A 26,115-nucleotide genomic window follows, 5' to 3' on the forward strand; every position below is an offset into this window, starting at 1 on the left:
CTTCTTCAATTTTTTGGAAGAGTTTGTGCAGAATTGGTATTAGATCCTCTTTGAAGGTTTGGTAGAATTCACTAGTGAAGCCATCTGGTCCCGGACTTTTGCTTTTGGGAAGGTTTTGGATGACTGATTCCATTTCGTTACTGGTGATCGGTCTGTTTAGATTTTCCAGTTCTTCATGGTTCAGCCTTGGAAGGCTATATGTTTCTAAGAACTTGTCCATTTCTTCTAGGTTGTTGAATTTGGTGGCATATAGTCCTTCATAATATTCTTGGATGATTCTTTGTATTTCTGTGGTGTCCGTGATAACTTCCCCTTTTACGTTTCTGATTTTGTTAATCAGTGTCTTCTCTCTTTTTATCTTAGTAAGTCTAGCCAAGGGTTTGTCAATTTTGTTAATCTTTTCAAAGAACCAGCTCTTTGTCATGTTAATTTTTTCTATTGTCTTTTTGTTCTCTATTTCATTTAGTTCTGCTCTAATTTTTGTTATTTCCTTTCTTCTGCTGACCTTGGGTTTTACTTGTTCTTCTTTTTCTAGTTCTTTAAGGTGTACCATGAGGTTATTTATTTGGGAGTTTTCTTGTTTCTTGAGATAGGCCTGTAATGAGATAAATTTCCCTCTTAAAACTGCTTTCGCTGCATCCCAAAAATTTTGGTAGGATGTATTTTCATTGTCATTTGTTTCTATGTACCTTTTGATCTCTCCTCTAATTTCTTCTTTGACCCAGTCCTTCTTTAAAAGTATGTTGTTTAGTCTCCATGTATTTGTGTTTTTTCCCGCTTTCTTTTTACAGTTGCTATCCAATTTCAAAGCCTTGTGATCAGAGAATATGCATGGTATGATTTCAATCTTCTTAAATTTGTTGAGACTGATTTTATGTCCCAATATATGGTCTATCCTTGAGAATGTTCCGTGTACACTAGAAAAGAATGTATAGTCTGATGTTTTAGGATGAAGTGCTCTATAAATGTGAATTATGTCCATTTCTTCTAATGTGTCATTTAGGGCTACTATTTCGTTATTTATTTTCTGTTTGGATGATCTATCCATAGCTGTCAATGATGTATTTAAGTCCCCTAGTATAATTGTATTTTGGTCAATTTCTCCCTTTAGTTCTGTTAGTAGTTGCTTGGTGTATTTCGGTGCTCCCTGATTGGGGGCATAAATATTGATGACTGTTATGTCTTCTTGTTGTACAGTCCCCTTCACCATTATGAAATGTCCATCTTTGTCTCTTGTTATCTTTTTCACCTTGAAGTCTGTTTCATCTGATATCATTATGGCTACACCTGATTTTCTCTGGGCACCATTTGCTTGGAGTGTCAATTTCCACCCTTTCAATTTGAGTCTATGCTTGTCCTTGTAGCTGAGATGTGTCTCTTGGAGACAGCATATGGTTGGGTTTAGTTTTTTGATCCAATCTGCTACTCTGTGCCTTTTTATTGGTGAGTTCAGTCCATTTACATTTAGGGTGATTATTGATATGTGAGGATTTCCTGTCATTCTATCCTTAGTTTTCTGGTAATGTGTCTCCATTGTTTCTTTGCCTTTTTGTTGTTGTCTATTATTTCTGTGTGGTGGTATTCTATGATGTTTCCCTCTGTTTCTTCTTTTATTTCAGTATATATTTCAATTCTGGATTTATTTTGAGTGGTTACCCTTAAGTTTATGTAAAAGAAAGTTTGATATTTAGAGTATTCCATTTTCTTCAGCACGCTTACTTTCTCCATTCCCAGATTCCGGTTCAGGCCTTTACTCTCCCCCTTTTTGAGTTGTGGTTCCCACAAACTGTCCCTGTTGATGGTGGTCGAATAGCCTCCTTTAGTATTTCTTGTAGTGCAGGTCGTGTATTAGAAAATTCCCTCAGCTTCTGTATGTCTGGAAAGGTCTTTATTCCTCCTTCATATCTAAAGGATATCTTTGCTGGATATATTATTCTTGGCTCATGGTTTCTCTCTTTCAATAGTTTGAATATTTGGTTCCACTCCCTCCTGGCTTGTAGAGTTTCTGCTGAAAAATCTGATGATAATCTAATGGGCTTTCCTTTGTAAGTTACCGTCTTCTTTTCCCTGGCTGCCTTGAGGATTCTTTCTTTGTCGTTGATTTTAGACAGCTTCAATACAATGTGCCTTGGATAAGGTTTGTTGGGATTGAGGTAACTAGGTGTTCTATTTGCTTCTTGGATTTGAGGGTCCAGTTCTGTCCACAAATTTGGGAAGTTCTCATGGACAATTTGTTTGAATATATTCTCTGTTCCCTTCTCTCTTTCTTCTCCTTCTGGTATGCCCATTATTCTTATATTGCTCTTTCTGATGGAGTCAGAAAGTTCTTGTAGAGTTTTTTCATTTCTTTTAAGTCTCAAGTCTCTTTCTTCTTCTATTTGTGTCATTTCCAGGTTTCTATCTTCGATGTCACTGATTCTTTCCTCCATCTGGTCAACTCTACTACCTAAGCTGGTTATTTCATTCTTAATTTCTTCTATTGAGTTCTTAATCTCCAGAAATTCTATTTGGTTCTTTTTTAAGATTTCAATCTCTTTCGTAAAATGCTCATGCTGTTCTTTGATTGAGTTTCTGAGTTCCTTTAACTGCCTATCTGTGTTTTCTTGTATCTCGTTGAGTTTTTTCAGAACTGCAATCTTGAATTCTCTGTCATTTAAGTCACATATTTCTGTATCTTTAAGTGCCTTCTCTGGAGATTTTTCACTTTCTTTCTGAGCTATCTTGTTGCCTTGGTTATTCATGGCGATTACTGGTTTACTATTTCTCTTCCTAGACATCTACAGGAGTGACTTCTGCAACAGGTTGATAGAAAGCGGTCTTTCTTTTGTTTGCCAGTACTTGTTGGTAGAATGTTTTATTGTTTCTCCAACTGCAACTTATTTTTCTTCTCCCACACAGTAGTGCTATGTTTTCTCTGCACTATTCCAACTTCTCACACAATGGGGGGATTCCCTGGGAGACGGGCTTCTCCTCTGTTAATAGTTCGTCTAGGTCACAGGGCACAGTGTCCCGGTGGGTATGCGAAGAGCTTTTGATGTTCCAAAGCTCTTCCAGCTCCTGATTCAGAGCCCGTATGTTTCAGCAGTTCTGTTTACTCCTGCAGGGATCTGCCCAGATAGGTGGGGTCAGCTGCGGGGTGAGTTGTGAGAGGTGGCCCAGAGCAATGGCGGCGACCACCACCACAGCCGGTCCTGCTTCCACAGCTCCCTCCCCTTCGCTGGAACTAGTTGGGCTGTGAATTTGTGATTGCGGCCCACAGTTCTCAAAACAGCAAATTTTCTGTTGTTTTGTTCTGACACTGCTACTGTTTCGCTCCTAGCACCGGGCAGGTGGGGGCAGGGCGAGCTCTGGGAGGGTAGGGAGGGGGCGGCTGGTCTCAGTGCCTAAGGCTTCGGTCTCTGCTCGGCAGTGCGGGCTTAAACCACCGTTTTCAGCCTTTTTCCCTCAGTCTTTTCTCCGAGGTCTCTGCCTTGAGCGTTGGGTTCAGCCGTGTTATATGCTGTCCCCTCAGCCCTGTGGAGCCCTGGCGGAGCCCTAGCAGTCCGATCTCCCGCAGCTGCGGTAGTTCCGGGGAGCAGCGAGCTCGGCGCACTGAGCTGGGTCTGCGTCCTGCGCCCGCGCGGCTCCGTCTCCGCGCGCTTCTCCCTTTCCTCCTCCCTCCACTCGCGCGAATCTCCCACCTGTAGGTGATTTCAGTCGGTAGTGGCCCTCTTCGTGTTGCCTGTCTGCTGTGCAGGGAGTCCTTTGTGGAGTTTTTGTTGTTCGATTTGTTGTAAATTCCAGGGGAGCTTTACAGAGGCTCACCTCACTCCGCCATTTTTCCGGAAGTCCAGGTTACTGTCTTCTTTTCCCTGGCTGCCTTGAGGATTCTTTCCTTGTCGTTGATTTTAGACAGCTTCAATACAGTGTGCCTTGGAGAAGGTCTGTGGGATTGAGGTAATTAGGTGTTCTATTTGCTTCTTAGATTCGAGGATCCAGTTCTGTCCACAAGTTTGGGAAGTTCTCATCGACAATTTGTTTGAATATACTCTCTGTTCCCTTCTCTCTTTCTTCTCCTTCTGGTATGCCCATTATTCTTATATTGCTCTGTCTGATGGAGTCAGAAAGGTCTTGTAGAGTTCTTTCATTTCTTTTAACTCTCAAGTCTCTTTCTTCTTCCATCTATGTAACTTCCAGGTTTCTGTCTTTGATGTCACTGATTCTTTCCTCCACCTGGACAACTCCACTACCTAAGCTGGTTATTTCATTGTTAATTTCTTCTATTGAGTTCTTAGTCTCCAGAAATTCTATTTGGTTCTTTTTTACAATTTCAGTCTCTTTCGTAAAATGCTCATGTTGTTCTTTGATTGTGTTTCTGAGTTCATTAAACTGCCTTTCTGTGTTTTCTTGCATCTCATTGAGTTTTTTCAGAACTGCAATCTTGAATTCTCTGTCATTTAAGTCACATATTTCCATATCTTTAAGTTCCTTTTCTGGAGACTTTTCACCTTCTTTCTGAGCTGTCTTGGTGCCTAGGTTATTCATGGCAATTAATGATTTATTATTTCTCTTCCTAGACATATACAGGAGTGACTTCTGCAACAGGTTGATAGGAAGAGGTCTTTCTTTTTGTTTTCCAGTAGTTGTTGGTAGAATGTTTAATTTTCTCTCCGACTGCAGCCTTTTTTCTCTCTCTCACACGGTAGTGCTATGTTTTCTCTACACTATTGCATCTTCTCACACAATGGTGGGATTCCCTGGGGAGACGGGCTTCTCGTCTGTTAATAGTTCGTCTAGGTCACAGGGCGCAGTGTCCCGGTGGGTATGCGGAGAGCTTTTGAAGTTCCAAAGCTCTTCCTGCACCAGATTCGGAGCCCGTATGTTTCAGCAGTTCTGTTTACTCCCAGAGGGATCCACCCAGTTTGGTGGGGCCAGGGGCGGGGTGAGTTGTGAGAGGTGGCCCAGAGCAATGGCGGCGACCAGCACCACAGCCGGTCCTGCTTCCACGGCTCCCTCCCCTTTGTCAGAACTAGTTGGGCTCTGAATCTGTGTCTGCAGTCCACAGTTCTCAGAACAGCAAATATTCTGTTCTTTTGATCTGACACTGCTACTGTTCTGTTTCTAGCACCAGGCAGGTGAGGGTGGGGCGAGCTCTGGGAGGGGAGGGAGGGGGCGGCTAGTCTCAGTGCCTAAGGCTCCGTTCTCTGATCGGCAGTGAGGGCTTAAATCGCCGTTTTCAGCCTTCTTCCCTCAGTCTTTTCTCCGAGGTCTCTGCCGTGAGTGTTGGGTACAGCCGTGTTATATGCTGTCCCCTCAGCCCTGTGGGCCATAATGGAGCCCTAGCAGTCTGAGTTCTTCCCTCTCCCGCAGCTGCGGTAGTTCCGGGAAGCAGCGAGCTCGGAGCACTGAGCTAGGTCTGCGTCCTGTGCCCGCAGGGCTCCATCTCCGCACTTCTCCCTTCCCTCCTTCCCTGCTTGAGCGATTCGCCCACCTATAGTTGACTTCGGTAGTCGGCCTCTTCGTCTTGCCTGTCTGCTGTGCAGGGAGTCCTTTGTGGAGTTATTGTTGTTCGGTTAGTTGTAAATTCCCGGGGAGCTTTTCAGAGGCTCACCTCACGCTGCCATTTTGATGACGTCTCAGCTGCATTCTTGTACATTGAGTGATGTTCGTGATTATATATGGAAAAAGCTAATATGAATGTATCACGAGTGTTTCCATCACTCTCAGAAAAAAAAGCGATTGAAATTGCATTCATTTCACAATTTTTTTACTGGCATCTACTATGCTAGGTCTTCTTACAGTAGCACCAGCAATATATGCAAATATTTATGTTGATTTATAATGGATCCATATCTTTTATTTTCATATAGGTGGTAAAGTTTGATTTTCATACAATTGAATTTAGTTTTATATACCCTTCTCTAAGTAATACAGTTTGGGGGCCATAGCAAAGCACTAAATATTTAAATCAACATAAATTGGTATTTATACCGAATTTGAAAAGATATAAATGTTAGTGCTTATATATACCACGAATATATATTTGTTAAAAGTCTTCCGGAGAAAACTGCACATTTCAGATTCTTTATGGCTAATTTAAAGTACATGCTTTATATGTGAGATTAACAAGGCTGAATATTATAATGTTTTAACATAGTCTCTATCTCTCTTCAGACTGCACATGTTGTGTGAATTGGAGCATAGCATCAAACCACTTTTTCACCAGTCTCCAGGTGACAGTTTTCAAGAAGATTCTCTAAATTGGGTGGCTCGACTAGAAATGACCCAGAATTCCTACAGAGCCAAGGAGCCCATTCTGGCTCTCAGGAGAGCTTTATTAAGCCTCAACAAAAGGTTATTCCACTCGTTTTTAAAATGTCAATTATCGTGACTTTAGTATTATATTTACATATTATTTGGGAGCATTTACTTTTCCTGATTTTCTTTCTGAATCTGTATTTTCCTATTTTTAATTGTCAAGGCTACTCTATATAGTTGAAATGAACTTAGAACTTAAGAATTACGTGTATATGCAATATATCTTTTCTAAATGTTAAAAAACTATCTGGGGGAGGTACAGATACGAGCCAATAATAAGGTCTTCATAGACTCATAATAAAAATGGAGCACTCTAAGAAAATTAAAATTAGTTTTGAACAAATTAGTCTTTGATTCCTTTGAACTGCTATATTGAGAATGTTCCGTGTTGGGAAGAGATATTTTAATTAATTAATTTTTTTGGAGATATTTTAGTTGTTGTTAAATACACTTGAAATGCTCTTTCCCCCCGTTTTGTCATATTTCTTCAGACCAGATTACAATGAAATGGTTGGAGAATGCTGGTTACAGAGTGCCAGAGTAGCTAGAAAGGCTGGTCACCACCAGACAGCCTACAATGCTCTTCTTAATGCTGGAGACTCACGTCTTGCTGAGCTGTGTGTGGAAAGGGCGAAGTGGCTGTGGTCCAAGGTAAGGGCCAAGGGGAGGTCTCACAGGTATGTACTGTGTTACGGGGGTGTGCTTCCTACAGAGGCCTGAGTGGGAGACCACTGCTAATCTGAATTCAGAACCTCCCTTTTTCCGTCACCTTTCTCCTTCATTTATCTACCATAACTGGGAAGAAACTGTTCTTTCTATCCTAAAGTTCCCAAATATTTTTCTATTTCAAGATTGAAAGTGTAGTTCATTCAATTTTCATGTTTTTCATTTTTTCCTTGAGGGAAGTGACCAATTTTTGCTTTGTTTTTATCTTCTATACATATAAAGGGTTCATGTAGTAAGCAATCAAAAAATATCTGTTAAATGAACACAAAACTATCCTTACATCCTTGGCAATAATTAGTTTTGTGTGGACTTGCCAGTAGTACTGTCAAGATTCACTTCCAATTAATCTAGTCTGCTAGGAAGGGCTTAGTTTTGGAACACAAGTGCCCAGCAATCCTCAGATTAAAGCTACAGTGATGATAAAAGGGCTTTTTAAATAGCTAAACTATTTGCAAACCTTATGCTTCAGATTTAGATGGCTGTTACTTTAATATCTCATGCTTGGCATCAGTCTAGAATTGGTAGGCATAGAGTGTTCCAAAATTGACCTTTACCAACTTTATAGGTGGCTAGAAAAGGACAGGAGGAGATATTTCCTGGACAGGAAGTGAAAGTAATAATTCAGCTTACTTGAGTCAGTACCTGCTCCTTTTTTGAGCTCATACTAAGCTATATATTGTAATACATACCTTAAACTCAATATGTTAAAAATGCAATTCGTCATCTAATATTCAATACCTATTTCTCCTCCCATATTCCTTATTTTTCTAAGTAGGGCTCTATTGCCTTCTCTCATCCAAAACAGAAATCTGGACATCATCCTGAACTTCTTCCTCTTCCTCACTTTCCACATCCAGTTGGAGACTCACTCTACCTTAGAAAAGTGTTTTGACTCTTCACCCTTTATTTATCTCTGCTGCTTTCATTCATGGTCTTAGAATTTACAGCCTATAATAATACTGACAGCCTTTTTGGGGGTCTCACCATTTTTCTGTATACATTACTGCAGTCTGTGGTCTTTCTGGAATGTACGTTAAATCATGTTGTTCCCTTTATTAAAATCCTTCAAAGTATTCTTTATGCGTTTCGGATTAAGTCTGAATTCTAGGAAGTACACAAGGCCCTGTGTGATTGAGTCCAGTCTGTCTCTTCAGTTTCATTGGTCACTATCTCTCAAAACCTTAGGCTTCAACTAAAACTAGATTACTTTCTCCCAATTAAAATAACTTCTTCTACCAAGAATGTCTTTCACTGAATTCTCTGCCATGAAAATTTATACTCATTCTTTAAGACCTAAGTCAGATTTTTTTCATTTGGTAACTTTCCTGACTGCTGCTCTTCCATTTTCCCATTTTTTTCAGGTAGACATAGGGGCTCTCTTTTCTTTCCCCTTTATACCAATGTGTATTCCTCTATTACTAGCACTTAGCACTTTGTATTGTTAATTTATATAGTCTATTTTCTCAGTTGACTATGAGCTTTTTTAAGCCAGAGGTTTTGATTTATTCATGTTTGTTTATCCCCAGTCATAACACATTATCTTCAGTTCCCTGCACTTTGATTAACTATAAAACGAATGAGTAAATGAATGAATGAATATAAGAGTTCTACAGGAAATGCAGCAATGCTTCCTTTTTAGGATTTTACTTTCATAGGATTGAAATAAGAGTTAAATAGGAAATTACAATTGGATTTATACATAAAATATCTAATGAACTTTAAATCCTAGCAATTTTATTTGTCTTTCAGAAAATGGTAATATGTTCTTAAATTAAAAGACTTGTTGTTCCTTTTTTTTTTTAGGGTGATGTTCACCAGGCACTAATTGTTCTTCAAAAGGGTGTTGAATTATGTTTTCCTGAAAATAAAACCCCAGCTGAGAGTAAGAACAAGTTAATACATGGTCGAGCTATGCTACTAGTTGGCCGATTTATGGAAGAAACAGCTAACTTTGAAAGCAATGCCGTTATGAAAAAATATAAGGCAAGTGTATATGTGTAATGCAAATTTCAGTTAGAAACTTTTTTTTTTTTTTTTTTTTTTGAAAATGGATAAAGTGATTTTAAAGTCCATATGGAAGAATACATGTATAAAAATAGCCAGGAAACTTTTTTGACTTTTTAGTGAGTATATAGCATAAGTATATAGCTGAAGGAATTTTTATAAAGTAAATACATTCATGAAACCACCACCCAGGTGAAGAAGTAGAATATTATTAGTACTTCACAACCCACCCTTTCACCCTCACTCCCCAAAGTTAACTGCACTCTAGCCTGAAATTTTTTTTTTAGCCGGAAAATTATTGAACAAACACAATATATATCTTCCTTACTAGTTATTAAGCTTTATATAGATGGTATTATAAGACAGATACCTCTCAGTAACCTTGGGTCAAATTAAAAATTGCAGTGGGAATTTAAAAATACTTTGAACTGAATGATAATAAAAACATGACAAATCAAAACATGTGGAATGCAGCTAAAGCCATTCTTTAAATGTATTTTATTTTATCTGCATATATTAGAAGAAAATAAAGGCTCCAAAGTTAATGAGCTAAGTATCCACCTCAAAAAGTTAGAAAAGGAACTGAAAAAAAAAAAAGAATGTAAAAGATAGGAAATAATAAAGTAAGAGGTGGGGCTAGAATTTGTGAGGCAGATTGATTTAGAGAAATTAAACAGGCAAAAAGCTCTAGACCTGTGTTAGGAACCCCCTGAGACTTTGACATGCTAACTCAGAACTGAGGCCCCACTGCAAACAATTGCTGAGGAAAGAACAGTATTTAGAGAGCAGATAGGTCCATTGATGTGTCCATCAGTGTCAATCTTTTGGGAAAGAGCAGGATAGAAAAAAATAAAATGTGACAAGTATATCTGGAACGGCAAACTGAAAATAACAAGCATACGTATCAAGATTTATTGTAAAGGTATAGTAATTAAGATGATTTTGTATTCATGTAAGATTAGACAAATAAGCTGATGGAACAGAACAGAGAAACGAAACAGATTCCCGATAATACTGTACAGCAGCGAGGAACAGTCTTTTCAATAAATGGTGTTGTGTCATTTGGATATCTTATGGGGGAAAAGATCAAACTTGAGCCCTTCTTCACTTCATAAACAAAAATAAACTTCAGGTAGATTGTAGCTCTAATTGTGAAAAACAAAACTATTAAAGCTTCCAAAATATAAAAGAGTATCTTCAAACCTAGAGGTAAGTAAGGACTTCTTCAACAGACGAAAAAGCAGTAACTGTAAAAGGAACAATTAGTAAATTTGACTAAATTAAAATTATGAATTTCTGCTCGTCAAAAGATACTATTAAGAATGCTTAAAAGTCAATAAGAAAAATACAGATAACTCAGTTTTAAAGTAGGATAGAAGACTTCACAGAAGTAAATATAGAAATGACCCCCAAAAAGAAAGAAACATGTTGAATTGTAGTAGACAGGAATAGATGCAAATGAACAGTTTTATGAGATAACGCTATATACCTACCAGAATGGCTAAAATTTAAAAGATTGACAATTTCAAATGTTAGAAAGGCTATAGAGCATTTAGACTCTCATAAAATGCTGCTGGAAGTATAAATTGGTACAGTCATTTTGGAAAACAGTTTGGCATTTTATACTAAAGGTGATAATACTATGATCCAGCCACTGTACCAGTATTCAACATGACTCCATTGGACATGTACAAAAATGTTTTTACTAACATTATTTGTAGTTTTAAACTGGAAGTAACTCAAATGTCAACTGGTTATAGAATGGATAAATTAATTGTAGTACATTCTTACAATGTAGTAATATACATATATGGCAATGAAAATCAACAAACCTAAGTAACATGTAACAATGTGGATTGATCTCACATACATAATGTCGAATGAAAAAAGCCAGATACAAAATACTACATGTAGTATGATTCCAATTTTAAAGTTGGGCAAAACAAAATTATAGTATTAGAAATAGAGACAGTGGTTGTCTTAGTCCATTTGGGCTGTTATAACAAACATACTGGGTGGCTTAAACAACAAAGATTTATTCCTCACTGTTCTGGAGACTGGGAAGTCCAAGATCAAGGCACTGGTCGGTTTGGTGCCTGGTGAGGGCCTGCTGCCTGAGTCATAGACTACCATCTTCTCATTATAACCTAACATGGTGGAAGGGGCAAGGGAGCTCTCTGGGGCCTCTTTTCTAAGGGCATAGTGGGCCATCCCCAGATTACACCCTCATGACCTAATCACCTCCCAAAGGCCCCCGCCTCCTAAGACCTTCACATTAGAGATTAAGTGTCAGCATATGAATTGGAGCACAACATTCAAATAGTGGTTATTTTTTGGGGGGGAAGGAAAGGGAGGGAATGGGGAGACTCATGTTTCTGGAGTTCTTGTATGGGTGTCATCAATTTGTGATAGTTGATCAAGTTTACATGTAAGATTTATGTGTTTTTCTGTATGTAAATTTTATTTTCCAAAATATAATAAATTTTGAAAATTTAAACCAAAAGAAAGGAGGGAAAGAAGAAGAGAGGAAGGAAGATGGAAAGATGATAAAACTAGATTGAAAAATACCTTTTATGAAGAATTCTTAATTAGTATTTTCCTTTGTTCCCTTTGCTACTCTGTGTTAAATGGGAGAGGCCCAATGGCTGCCTTGTCTCTGTGGCTGGTTGGGTACCTGAATCCAGCCTCTGTTCCATACATCTAGTCGTGCGTTCCTCTCCACAGGCAGCTTTGCATATGTATGTTTTCATGATTAGAGTCAGGAAACTCAAGATCTCATTTAAGGTTCCTGGTCTAAACTATGTTCCCAAACTTGCTTGGATTAAGAGTGGAAATTGATTTTTAAAAAATTGTTTTTAGTCAGCCATTCTATGTATTTTCCATCATTATTTCACATATTATTAAGAAATTAATAAACCCCACAAACATTTAAAGGGCAAGGAAACAGAGAGGAAATGACAAAGGAGACTGAGTAGGAGTGGCCAGTAAAGTAGGAGAAAATTTGGAAGGTTATGACCTCACAGAAGCCCAGGTAATAAAGTATTTCAAAGAGAAAATTGGGGGTGGGTAGGGGAGACAACAGAAACAGGTGCCAAAGAGAGTTCAAATGAGACCAGAATGGGAAAATATCTCTTGGAATTAAGGATCTGCTTTACTACAGTGGTGAAAACTAAAGCCCAAAAGAAATAGTTTGAGGAATGAATGTAAGGTGGAGAATTCTTTTTAGAAGCCTGATTACGAAGGAGTTAAGAGAGGGCAATAGGTGAGAGATCTTGAAGAAAAGATATGTGATATATTTAAAATGACATTTTTGTGCTTTTAAAGTCCTGTCCTTTTCAGAGATTTGATGTTACCTCTCCTTCCTTTGAGGGTTTTTTTTCTTAACTATAAATATATACATATACACACATATATAAAATAGTCCATCTGGAAATTATTTTGATGTATTATATAAAGTGGCAATGTAAATGGAGTTTTCTTCTCCTGTGTAGCAAATTATCACGAGATATTGCACAGTGGGCCATCACCAGAACCAACCAGCTATCCCGAGAAAACTTTGTAAGAAATTAACTGTTCCTTCTCCACATCAGAGTCAGCCTGCTTTGACTTTGCTCTGCCGGGATGTGACTCCCTAGTCATTTGTTCATATTTTCCTTCCCAGCATAGTGTGAGGTTTTCTTAGGTGAGCACCCTGTATTCTCTCTTACAGGATGTGACCTTGTTCCTGCCAGAGTGGGAAGATGGGCATTTCTACCTCGCCAAGTACTACGACAAATTGATGCCCATGGTCACAGACAACAAGATGGAAAAGCAAGGTGACCTCATTCGGTACATAGTCCTTCATTTCGGAAGGTGAGTCTGAGTACTGCAGGTTTGCTGACTGAATGTGTCAGGTGACTGTTGATACGGAACAGTTATCACAGACCGTAGCATATTCAGTGTTCTCTGCTTTACCACTGATCCAACCTATCACCTTAGATGAGACGATTTTTTCTTTATACAATGTTTTTCCCTTTTAAAAATAACTTCTAATGGAATAAGTAATGTGTACATATTTTTTAAAAATTCAATAGTGTCCAGAATAGACAATGAAAATTAAGTGTCCTTCCCATTTCAGGCCCTCATTCCCTGAGCCACCTTCCCTAGAATTCCAGAAGACCCTGAATCTAATATAATTAATGGTTGTATTTAATTTCTGGTGGAATCTTTCCTTCCAGCCCATTCTGCTAAGTAGTATGTATGAAAATGACTTTAAAGTTAGACGTGTAGAAGGAACTTATCTCTTAAACTAGATAACAGTTGAAATATAACTTAATTTCATATATTAGTGTATTATCATCAAATAATACATTGTCTATGCCTACTATTAATATTGTCAAAATTATTAATTCCTAAGAAATAGTAGTGACATTCCACTCATTCTTATCATACTCACATACTATTGCTTTACATTGAAAAGGAACTTACTTCAGGGCAATAAATCTATTTAAAGTTCTATTATCTATTTAAATTATCTATTTAATTATCTATTATCAGGTATTTTGACTTCTCATTTCAGCATTATCAGAAATCTAAGCAATATTTTTTCATCAGTGATGGTAGGATTGCAAGATTTGGCCAAGCCTTTCTTCCTACAATAGAATTCAAGTTTTATAAAATCCAAACGTAATTTTATTAACTAATGATTGTTAGTTGTTTATTGTTGAGGCAAAATTCCTGGCATATTGATGTTCTGAAATGGCAGCAGAAGCAGAGAACAGTTATTAAATGCATTTTCTTTTCTAAAACAAGTGATAGCTTTCATTTGCTCTTTAGTACTAGCATATATCATGTGAGTTAGTATACAGAATTGATTTAATACATTTCTTCTAAAATGGAGTTACTTAGTGTCTTTAACGTACATAACACTTAGGTATAGTGTGAGATTTTTAGAAGTACAGCTTAAAGTGAGTCTATTTTAGAACATTTTATCCATAGTAGTTAAAGTAAAGCATTTGCATACTTAAAGGAGTAAACTCACCTGGCTAGTAAACTCACGAGACTTATCTCCTGAGTGATTGAATGACTGTGTTATTCCTCATAAATAAAGCATCAGTATTTGCCGTCAGAGACCTATAATCCAATTATTAGGTTGGTGCAAAAGTAATTTTGGTTTTTGCAATTCTTTTTAACCTTTTAAAGCACAATTACTTTTGCACCAACCTAATAGATAGAGAAGCCTTAAGCTCATAAAACATTTTAAATAATGGTACATAACAGAATGTGTGATCAGATATCGAAATAAATGGTATAAATATCAAATATCTTTTTGATATTAGCAAGATACTAAAAATGAGCCAAACAAGTCCAGAAGTCAGTGATTTTGGGCAAATCTGAAGTCAAAACGCAATCCACTGGCTTTATGATTTCCAAAGCATACCTCTTCGCACTGGGTTGCTACAGAAGTCCAGTAGGCCTCATGTAGAAGGTAGGATTTGAAAGATAATTCAATTCAAGAAGGAGAGGACATTACACTAAGTTTTCACAGGTTTGGCAGAGAAACAGGGTTTGACTGATTTGTTCAGAGGATGGTGAGGAAATTAGCCTTGATGGAGGATGTATGCTGGTGAGTAGTGAGTGACTAAAATTGGAATGTTATAAAGAAACAAGATTGTAAATATTTGAATCCCAGGCGGAGCCATTCATGTAGTTTTAATATATAGGCAGTTGATTCTTATTTTTGAACAGAGGGAGAGCATGATAAAACTAGAATTTAAGGAATGTTTGTCTGGAATTTATTGCAGGGAAGTAATGTAGAATTAGGGAGACTAAGTTATTGTAATTTCCCAGAAATTGAGTGATTGGGCCTGACCTAGGTTTATGGTTATCGAATGCAAATGAAGGCACAGATCCTAAGGGTTATTTGAAAGAGTATCGACAGGACTTTGACTAGGTCATAACTTGTATTAATTTTGGAGTAGGCAATATGGGGCTTAGTGAGGAATATATGTAGTAAGAAAAAAAAGAAGAGAGGAGTCAAAGTTAACCTCTGCTAGGAAGAAATACTGATACCATAATTTTTGTCAGAGGGCTATATATTACTCAAGTAGCAGTTTAAATCTTAAAATTTTAATTTATATAATACAAACAAAGAACACTATTAATAATATCTTTGTATAATTGCAGATCTCTACAGTACGGAAATCAATTCATATATCAGTCAATGCCACGGATGTTATCACTATGGCTTGATTTTGGTGCTAAGGCCTATGAATGGGAAAAAGGTATATTAATTTTGTATGTAAGAATTTAAGGAACTGAGAAGAATTATAATTTTGGTATGAAGTCAGATTTGGCTTGACAGTCTAACTTATTAAAAGCTAGGAATGAATTTGATAATTAAGATTTTATAAATTAAAAAAATCAGCTGTAATTGAAAAATAAATTTAAAAGATTTTATATAAGTGTGAGCAAGAAACTAAATATTAAAAAGGGGAAAGACTAAACAGACTTTTTAATTAAAATACAGTTAATGTATATTAGTTTCATGTGTATTATATTAGTTTCAGGTGTACAGCATAGTTATTCAACATTTACATACCTAACAAAGTGATCACAATAAGTAGTAACTGTTACGGTACAAAGGTATTACTATGTTATTGACTATATTCCCCATGCTGTACAGTACATCACCATGACTTATTTATTTTATAATTGGAAATTTGGACCTCTTATTATTCCCTTTCCCCCTTTTCACCCTTCTCCCACTTCCTTTCCTTCCAGTGGCCATCAGTTTGTTGTCTGTATCTGAGTCGGTTTCTGTGTGGTTTGTTGGTTTGTTTTGTTTTTTAGATACCAAACATAGATTTTTTAAGTAGTTGTAGTTCAGGGCCTGCAAATGAAAATCTGCTCATTCCTTGATGAACCTAACACATACTGACAAATATTAGTTTAAGCCAAATAATTTATTATAAAATTACAAGGGATTGTGGCTTGTTCTGTTTGTTTCTAGTGAAAATTAATGGCCCTTGAATTTTTCAATGGCCCTACATATTTTGTCTTACTTGGACAGAAAAAACTATCTTTTCACAAATTGGCAAGTGATCTGGCTTTGTACACAGGAATAACATACAGTAGTCCCCCCTTGTCCACAGGGTACACGTTCCAAGACCCCCAGTGGATGCCTGAATCCGTAGATAGTACCAGACCCTAATAAGCTGCTTCAACTCTGATGGAAATGTGGCAGCAGGTTCTTCATCAGCAGGCGTAGCCTCTCCAGTAACATTTATATTTTTTAGTCCAAACCTATTCCTAAATCGGTGTAACTATTCCCTTACTTGAGTCAATGGCTTGGTGTCACTTGTTTCAGGGGACCCCTTGCTGAAGTCTTCCTATAAGCTCAGTGCTTGCTGGTGCATTGCTGTCAATCGGAACACGTTTTCTGTTTATGTCTGCCACCCACTAATGTAATGCCTTTTCCATCTTAACTAAGCATACTGTGGCTGTGGCCGTAACCTTTGCAGCTTGAGGTGCAACAGCAAAACTAGCACAAATTTCTTTTTCCTTCTTCACAATTTCATGGATAGAAGAGTCGTTCTTACTATAGATCTTAGCAACCTCAGCATACGATTTTTTTTCTTTCCATATTGTTGAGAACTTGCACCTTTTCACTGAAAGGAAGCACTTTATGGCTTCTCTTTGGCATATCTGAATTGCCAGCATTACTATTCTTGCATTTTGGGACCATTACTGAATAAAATAAAGGTTACTTGAACACAAGCACTGTGATACCTCCAACAGTGGATCTGATAGACAAGGTGGCTACTAAGTGACTAACAGGTGGGGAGCATGTACAGCGTGGAGACACTGGACAAAGGGATGATTCATGTCGCAGGCAGGACAGAGCGGGGCCAGCTTGATGTTTCATCATGCTACTCAGAATGGCGCATAATTTAAAACTTATGAATTGTTCATTTCTGGAATTTTTCATGTAATATTTTCAGACAACAGTTGACTGCAGGTAACTGAAACTGGAAAGCAAAACTGGGGATGGGAAGACTATATCTTGAAGCTATTTTTAAAACAAAATTTTTCTTCTGTGAAATGAACTGATATACTGTTTTATTCTTTACTATTTTTTAACTTTGATTTTTCTTCCAGCTGCCCGCTGTGATCGTGTACAAATGAGAAATGATCTAGCTAAAATAAACAAAGTTATCACAGAGCACAAAAATCACTTAGCTCCATATCAGTTTTTGACTGCTTTTTCACAATTGATCTCCCGAATTTGTCATTCTCATGATGAAGTTTTTGTTGTATTGATGGAAATTATAGCCAAAGTGTTTCTGGCTTATCCTCAGCAGGCAATGTGGATGATGACAGCTGTGTCAAAGGTAATATATTAGTCACAACAGTGTTTTTATCCATTTTATATGGCATTAATTATTTAATGCTAATATGATGATGAAAGTTTTAGGGTTTCTCTCTACAAATCTCATTAGATTTGTACCAAGCATAAATTTTAAATACTTTAAAAAGAGATATTATAGCATTATGTCTCATTTTAAAATTTAGAAAATTTACCGTATCAAAAGAAGTGACTACCATGTTTAAGATAAAAAAATTCAATATGTTTTTTTCTTTATGAAGTCTATAAACTGTTAGTGTTTGCTATAAAATGGCAACCTATATTTTTTTCAAATGTTTTAATCCAAAGTACTTGAACTATTAATACTAGAAAAATTTTGTTGCATTATTAATGGAACTTTACAAGTTTGTAATACATATTTAATTAATAGTTTTGAGAATTTCAAAAATACACAGATATAATCAAGAAAAAATTCACTCCTCTACTATTCATTAATATTTTGGTGTGTTTTTGTATGTTTATTTTCTATGTGTATTTTAGCCCTAATTGGATCACAGATATATAATTTCATATTTTTTACTTTAGCTTGTTACTATAAGCATGTTCCCATGTTATTAAATATTCTTTGAAGACAATTTTAATAACTACATAAAATGCTATAGTAGTTAGCCTTTTATAATTTATATAACTGTTGTTAATCATTAAGGTTGTTTATGTTTTTTGCTATTGTAATACATGTAGACGCATCTATATTTATTCTCATTTCTAATTATTTCTTCCAGGTAGATCCTAAGAAGGGAATTCATCAGGTCATAAGATAGCAGCATTTTTATGGCTATTGATAGTATTGCCAAATTGATTTCTAGAAAATTTGTATCAGTATAAACTCTCATCATAAATACTTTTTAAGTTGATTTTTGTAAAAAGTTCTGTTGTTACCTTTTTAAAATCTTATATAAAGTTATGTTTAACATTTTTTTTATGACAGTCTTCTTATCCCATGCGTGTGAACAGATGCAAGGAAATCCTAAATAAAGCTATTCATATGAAAAACTCATTAGAAAAATTTGTTGGAGATGCGACTCGCCTAACAGATAAGCTTCTAGAATTGTGCAATAAACCGGTATTGTCATAAATCTTACTACTTATAAATCAATGTTGGATAATCTTGTACAAAACTTCTATATGATTTTAGCTAGTTTTCTTTTATTTAATTAAAATTCTAACATATATGGATATATACATATATAAAAAGTTATCACATTGTATACTTTAAACATGTGCAGTTTAATAAAGCTCTTTTTAAAATTTCTAACATGTCCCTCTCTCAGCTATCCTCCAAATTTCTAAAAGTTCCTCTTAATGTAAATTTTTCAGAGAGTAAATTATATTTATTAAAAATAATTTTAAGTAGAGGATATGAAATAAGACATAAAAATATAAGTATGTAAAATACTCAGTTAATTCAACTTGTCTCTATAATTGTTTTCTGTCATATCTTTAAAGTTTCAAAACTTATACACATTAACCTACATACATGAGAGGAAAGACGATTGGAGTTTTGGTTTTCATTCTTTCAGTACACATTTCAGTATCTACCAGGAGACAAACACTGTGCTAAGGGAAACACAGATGAATAAGATATGTTCTCCTGCCCTGAAGTGCTCATAGTGTCGTAGGAAACTAAGCAGATGGTTATTATCTAGTATAAAAACTACTTTTTTTCAGTAGACTTGTGACTAGAATATGGACATGCTTATAGGAGTGACCCCTATTCTACAAAAGGAATTAGAAGGGGACAAAAAGCCCCGAAGAATGTCTAGGAAAGGTAAAGGTGGGGCTAGGTTAGGTATAAGGAGGGAGAGACTCTTTATAAGATAAATAGCTAGATTTCACTTTGCAAATATTCATTCTATTAACTGTTTGTAGGTGAGAAAATACAGACCATCCTATTTCTCACTTTCCCTTCATCAGTAAACATCTTGAAAGAGTGATATGTTTTTGCTGTCTGCATTACCGTATTTTGCTGTGTATAATGCACACTTTTTTGCCCAAATTTGTGAGGGAAAAATAAAGATGAATATTATACATGGGTAGTACTAATTCTGTATCTATATGCATGTTGTTGTTTTTTTTATGCATGTTTTTAATTCTTTTATTTACGCTTATGAGTTAAAAGTGTAACTCTAGAAATCAATAATGGTATCCATATGCAAAATAATACCCTGGAATGTGATGTGGTTTTGTTGAGCTTACCACAAATTTGAAACAACAGGAGTTCTCGGCCTTCTGTGATGTGTAGATATGGTAAATTTGTTATCAGTACATAAACTGTCTTATACCTTGTATCTAGTCTTGTGTTTTATAATTACTTGTTACATAAAATTTCCTGTACCATAATATGTTAAAAAAAAGAAGCTAAAGTTCCTTTATGATACAAAAAATAAGTACCTAAATGTAAACAAATAAAGATTTGAATTAAAAAAATAAAACGGAAGAGTTTTATTCCCCTGAAAATTTGTGCCAAAAACGTGGTTGCGCATTATACACGGGAGCACATTATACACAGCAAAATACGGTAATTCTATTTGACGTCTAATGCACTTAACATTGTCAAAAACAGTGTTATGATAATGGTCAACATTTATTAAACACTGGCACTTTTTCTAAGTGCTTTACATGACAAGTTTCCAATTCTTTATCTGTTTCCAAAGTTTCCAAAACTTTGTGGTCAGCTACATTTAGGAAATCAGAATTTTGCAGATTTTTAAAGGTAATATAGTACATATACTTTGAGTATTGTAAATAGATATCTAATTATTTTTGTAGTGAAACATATTAATCTTTGCACTGAAAAATTTAGATATCATTTTGCTGCCAAATGAGATGAGGTACCAAACAAAGTGATTTACAAAGCTCTTTGGGTTTTGTAATGTCTGATGGATTTTAGGTTCTGTTATCTCCTTAGTCATTTAACAATACTATGATGTAGGTATTATTATTGATAAGGTGAAAGACTACCGAGAGGTTAAAATGAGGTGGTGTGTAAAAATTACTTAGAAAACTAAGGGTTCTGTAATTCAAGGTTTGGGTGAAACTAAGGGTTCTATAACAGAAATTAAAATGTACTTTCCTCCCCCTCTCCCCCAGGTGAATGGAAGTAGTTCCACATTAAGCATGAGCACTCATTTTAAAATGCTTAAAAAGCTGGTAGAAGAAGCAACATTTAGTGAAATCCTCATTCCGTTACAATCAGTCATGATACCCACTCTTCCATCAATTCCAGGTGCCCATGCTAACCATGATCCATTTCCTGGGCATTGGGCCTATATTTCAAGCTTTGATGATACGGTAAACTTCAGTTTTATATAACCGTTATTTTTTTTTTAATTATTATTAAGTTAAAATTTTCAGATTAAGTTTAAAAGTGTTTTTCTCAGAGACTAAATGAATTTTATTGCAAAGGAAAAAACGATTGTAGTTCAGAAAAGTAAAACTGGTACTGGTGAAGCAAAATTAAGTGATAAAAAATCCCATGTTGATTTTCATATGCTCATATTTGTTTTAGTCCTAAAAACTATTTTTTTCACAATTTTTTCATACTCTTCCTTTGTCAATTAAGGAGAACAGAAAGAGAACAAAATACAGTCTTTTGTTTGTATTTTGGAAGGAGGTGAAATTCTTCTAGAAAGAGCTTGATTCTGTTTTTGAAGTATGATAATGTAACTATTTTAAAGAAATGGTACTAGAGCACTTCTAAGTAAACACTTTTAAAAACTATATTTATTCTAATACTTCTGTGACTCAAAGCATTTGTTTAACTGCTTCAGAGCCAGCTACTAAACTACATAATGAAATCAGTCTTATCACTTAGAGTCATGCTTTGTTTTTAATGTGATATTATTCAGCTTATTTACTCACCTCATAAGGTAGACTTGATTTTAGAGGAATTTCTTTTTTCAAATATCAAGTTACTTTCAATTAATAAACATTTCTTACTATTAAAGACATTTAAAAATAGTGTCTCAGGCTCTGAAGAAAGGTCCTAAAAATACTTCAAAAATCTTTTTAACATTGTGACTGCTTTAAGAGGCTGCCTGAATTTGGATGTGTACGTACTTACAGTGCTGCTAAAATAATCCTTTTACTTCATAGCCATTCTTTGTGGGTGAAAATGTGTCTCTACTCATGGGCAACTATTGTTTTCATAGATCATAGATAATTAAAAGAAATTGTTAAAATAGTAAATTTACTGCATAACATGAGTTATTATATTCTCCTTTTTATTATATTAGGTAACACAATATTTATAATACATATAGAAATTTAAACAAAGAATTTTGACCTTAATTTATGTATAACTCATCTTTTAGGTGGAAATTCTTGCTTCTCTTCAGAAACCAAAGAAGATCTCTTTAAAAGGATCAGATGGGAAGTTCTACATCATGATGTGTAAGCCAAAAGATGACCTGAGAAAGGATTGTAGACTAATGGAATTCAATTCCTTGATTAATAAGGTTTGAGATAGTTTGCTTTTTAGAAGTACCATAATTACTATCAATGTGATGCGGGCTTTTCAGTATGTAAATAGATCAATCTTAGAATGAAATGTAGTGCCTTTCATTTTTGATTAATTTTTTTAATTGGGATAAATTCCACATAACAAAATTTAACATCTTAACCATTTTTAACTGTCTGGTTCAGTTTAGTGGCATTAAGGTCCCTCACATTGTTGTACAACAATCACCACCATCTCTCTCCAGAACTTTTTTCATCTTCTCAAACTGCAACTCTGTATCCATTAAACACTAACTCCCTATTCCCTTTCCCCCCAGGGTCTGGTAATCACCATACTACTTTCTGTCTCTATGAATTTTATTACTCTAGATACCTCATATTGGTGGAATCATACAGTATTTGTCCTTTTTTACTGGCTTATTTCACTTAGCATTATGTCTTCAAGGTTCATCCATGGTATAGTATCTGTCAGAATTTCTTTTCTTTATAAAACTGAATAGTATACCACTGTATGTATAGACCACATTTTGTTTGTCTGTTCACCCCAGTGGACACTTGGGTTGCTTCCACCTTTTGGCTATTGTGAATAATGCTGCTATGAACATGGGTGTACAAATATTTGTTTGAGTCCCTGCTTTCAATCTTTTGAGTATGTACCCAGAAGTAGAATTGCTGGTTTTACTTAATTTTTTTAAAAATAAGATACTATTATTATATTGAGAAAAATGTATAAGATATATTAATGAGGGAAAATATTTTCTATTTAATGTTTAAATTATCTATAACACATTTTTTTCTATCAGATTTATTTATGTTTTATGTTTCAATGCTAGAAAGACAGTGCTAGGTTCTATTTTAATCAACACACTGTTTTAAGGTGATTATTAGTATTTTTGGGGGTTCTGTTGGTAAGTACTTGATTTCTATCTTGGAAATTATATAAGAAATCTCATTAAAAGGTTAAATTTGTGTGGTCTTAGATATTTTGAGCTGTTCTGTAGCCAGGTATTTATAAATGCATAGCACCTGTTTTTCTATTTGTAAAAATAAATCATAACTGTAAATCATACTGTAAAAAACCTTATTGTTTTTCTATTAGCTTTTTGTCCCTCCTTTCCATCCCTTCCCTCATTTTACCAGTACCTCTTTTGTTAGCAGGAAAAGCTTTGGACCTTTAACAAAGAAAAGATACAATTATAGATGTGTGCTTAGTATATTCCATGCAGTTAAAAGAATTAAACAAAATACTGTTTATCCTTACCTAATATATTTCAGGATTAATCAGAAGAGATGTGAAAAGCTTTCTTATGCTAGAAGAGAATTTTTCAAATGAAGCTGTAATATTAAACTGCAAGAGTAAGAAATATATTTTGGGGATATCATAAAACTCATACTTTTTTGTTTATGCATTTTTGAGATAATCAAAATTAATCAGCAGTCTCTGTACCTAAGTACCTAATGTTTCAGTAATATTTTCGAAGGAATAAAATATAAGAGTATTTTGTCATTGTTTAATGTACAGCCATCATATTTTTAAACACAATATTGTTGTCACATTAATAGTTTATAATTAAAAAGGAGGACTTACCCAAGGCATTTTTAATGATTTGGAAATAGATTAGGGATACTGTTCCTGGCCTTTCATTCTGAAGAACTATTCATCTACATTGCATAGTAAGCTTTCATTGACCTTCTTTTGCTATGAAATGAACAATCGTTAGATATATTTGGCATAACATTTAGAAATTTTTAATTTTTAATTTTTTTGTGTTTTTTTTCTTAATAGTGCTTAAGAAAAGATGCAGAATCTCGTAGAAGAGAACTTCATATCCGAACATATGCAGTTATTCCACTGAATGATGAATGTGGGATTATTGAATGGGTTAACAACACTGCTGGCTTGAGACCAATTCTGACCAAACTATATAAGGAAAAGGGTACCAAAATTAATTCTTACAATATAAATATAATATGGCAATAATAGCTGCTAACATATAATATGTATGTAATTCTTATTAACATATGTTATTATACATTTTTTTGGTATAAGCCATGATGAAATATCCAGTCAAATGAGAACCAATACACAGAAGTACTGAAGTATTTTCTTTCCTTGTATCTTAATTCCTTCTCTATCTTCCATCTTAGAAGGATTGAGGTAGTTTACAAAAATGTATGTAAAAATTTGTTTTTCACAAACTTACTGGTTAGCCATCCTGAAACTACTTCATGTGCTTACTAGACTTTAGCAAATAAGTAAATATATCATGGCTAAATGAGAGCTGGGTTTTCACTGTCCAAGAAAGAAAAGCAAAGGAAAGACTAGAATGAAGGTGAAAGTATTAGATTAGAAGTAGAGGTGCCCACTGGTCAAACCTGGGATGATTTGAGCACCAGAATAAATAATGATAGTGTTGAATTATAACCCACGGAATAAAATAATAATAATAAATACACATGAGTCCAACTGATGTAAACAAATATGTGAATAAATAAGTAAATAAATAGGGAAGTAGGAGCAGTTCTTCCTTACAGTAAATTGAAATGAATAAATGTAGAAGAAATGATGGAAATAGAATATCAACAATTAACAAATACCATAGTAATAATTGTTACAGGCAATGAATATCAGTGGATGCTTAAATTAGTAGGAAAAGTATGATGGGAAACAGGTTATTTACAGAGTCTCAAAGTATATCCTTACAGAATAACTTATTAATTACAGACAGAAAAAATAGTAACTTTACAATGGAGAAACAAAAACATAACTGCTCAGAACTCTTAAAAAATGTCAACATAATGAAAGACAAAGACAGAAATTTCCCAGATTTGAGGACATTATGGAGACATGACAGCTGTATGCAGTATGGAATCCTGGATTGGATCCTCACCTAGAAAAAGGACAATAGTGTGGGACATTTGGTGAAATTTGGAGAAGATCTGAATGTTAGTTAATAATATAACAAAATTTCCTAGTTTAGATAATTACACTACTGTTATAAAAAAGATGAACAGTAAGAAAATCTGGGTGATAAATATATGGGAATTCTTTGTATCATTTATGTAATTTACAGTGCATTTCAAATAAATATATGAAGTTATCAGAGTGAAGTAGAATATAGTGTATTAATTTTCTAGGGCTGCTGTAACAAAATACCACAAACTGGTTACAAACAATGGAAATTTAATCTCTCACAGTTCTGGAGGCTAGGAGTCCAAAATCATGGTGTCAGTAGGGCCACGGTATCTCTGAAGGCCCCAGGGGAGAATCAGTTCCAGTCTTTTCTTTTTTAAACTTTTTTTTTTTTTTTTTTTTAATTTATCGTATTTTAAGTGTGTTTTTTCCAGGACCCATCAGCTCCAAGTTAAGTAGTTGTTTCAATCTAGTTTTGGAGGGCGCAGCTCACAGTGACCCATGCAGGGATCGGACCTGCAACCTTGTTGTTAAGAGCATCGTGCTCTAACCAACTGAGCTAACCCGCCGCCCCAGTTCCAGTCTTTTCTCTTAGCTCTGGTGTTGCCAGCCATCCTTGACATTTCTGGGCTTATAGATGCATCACTTCATTCTCTGTCTCAGTCAGAGTAGTAGTCTCCCTAAGGCTGTGTCTCTGTTTTCTTAAAAGGACATCAGTCATATTACATGAAGTGCCCACCCTAATGACTTCATCTTAACCTAATTCCTGTTTCCAAATAAGGTCACATTCATAGGTACCAGGGGATAGGACTTCAGCAAATTTTTTTTTTTTCTATTCCTTGCAATAATTTATTTGTCCTCCTAATGTACAACATGGGAATATAGTTAATAATACTGTATTGTATTCTTGAAATTTATTGAGTAGATCTTCAGCATTTTCAACACACGCACACAAATATGAGGTGAGGGATGCGTTCATTTACCTGATTGTGATAACCCCATTTCACAAAGTATACATATGTCAAATCATCATGGCATACACTTTAAATATATACAATTTCATTTGTCAATTGTATCTCAGTAATGCTGGAAAAAATAAATTATTTATCCTATGGATATTCAGCATATTTTTTGCAGGATATAATTCAACCTATAAAACATTAAGTAATATTGATGAATTACTGTATTATGGGTATTGTGGTATTTACATACATTTTTTTATTTATTGTTAACAAGCCTATTTATCCCTATTTTATGAACAGTGCCAAGAGGTTCAGTAACTTATCCAAGTTCACATATTTCAGCTACT

The 26,115-nt window shown here is 35.1% G+C and overlaps 1 protein-coding gene across 4 annotated transcripts in view; it reads left to right on the forward strand.

Moving 5' to 3' along the window:
• ATR (ATR checkpoint kinase) overlaps positions 1 to 26,115 on the forward strand; it is a 119,252-nt gene that overhangs the window by 77,930 nt on the left and 15,207 nt on the right. The window contains exons 33-42 of one of the 4 annotated variants that reach the window (XR_012497058.2): positions 6,154 to 6,333; positions 6,789 to 6,948; positions 8,827 to 9,006; positions 12,737 to 12,879; positions 15,193 to 15,290; positions 17,167 to 17,399; positions 18,363 to 18,497; positions 20,661 to 20,725; positions 21,748 to 21,891; positions 23,679 to 23,816. Coding sequence is in view for 2 of the 4 variants with exons in the window: in XM_019753574.3 (XP_019609133.3) it covers positions 6,154 to 6,333; positions 6,789 to 6,948; positions 8,827 to 9,006; positions 12,737 to 12,879; positions 15,193 to 15,290; positions 17,167 to 17,399; positions 18,363 to 18,497; positions 20,525 to 20,725; positions 21,748 to 21,891; positions 23,679 to 23,829 (1,625 nt within the window). In the remaining 2 variants the exon portion in view is untranslated. Of the gene's footprint in view, positions 1 to 6,153; positions 6,334 to 6,788; positions 6,949 to 8,826; positions 9,007 to 12,736; positions 12,880 to 15,192; positions 15,291 to 17,166; positions 17,400 to 18,362; positions 18,498 to 20,524; positions 20,726 to 21,747; positions 21,892 to 23,678; positions 23,830 to 26,115 lie in introns of those variants that run through there. The other 3 variants (XR_012497057.2, XM_074334043.2, XM_019753574.3) reach the window with 3 other exon arrangements.

This window comes from Rhinolophus sinicus, chromosome 17, assembly GCF_057876585.1.
Source record: "Rhinolophus sinicus isolate RSI-liver-muscle chromosome 17, RSI-T2T, whole genome shotgun sequence".
NCBI lineage: Eukaryota > Metazoa > Chordata > Mammalia > Chiroptera > Rhinolophidae > Rhinolophus > Rhinolophus sinicus.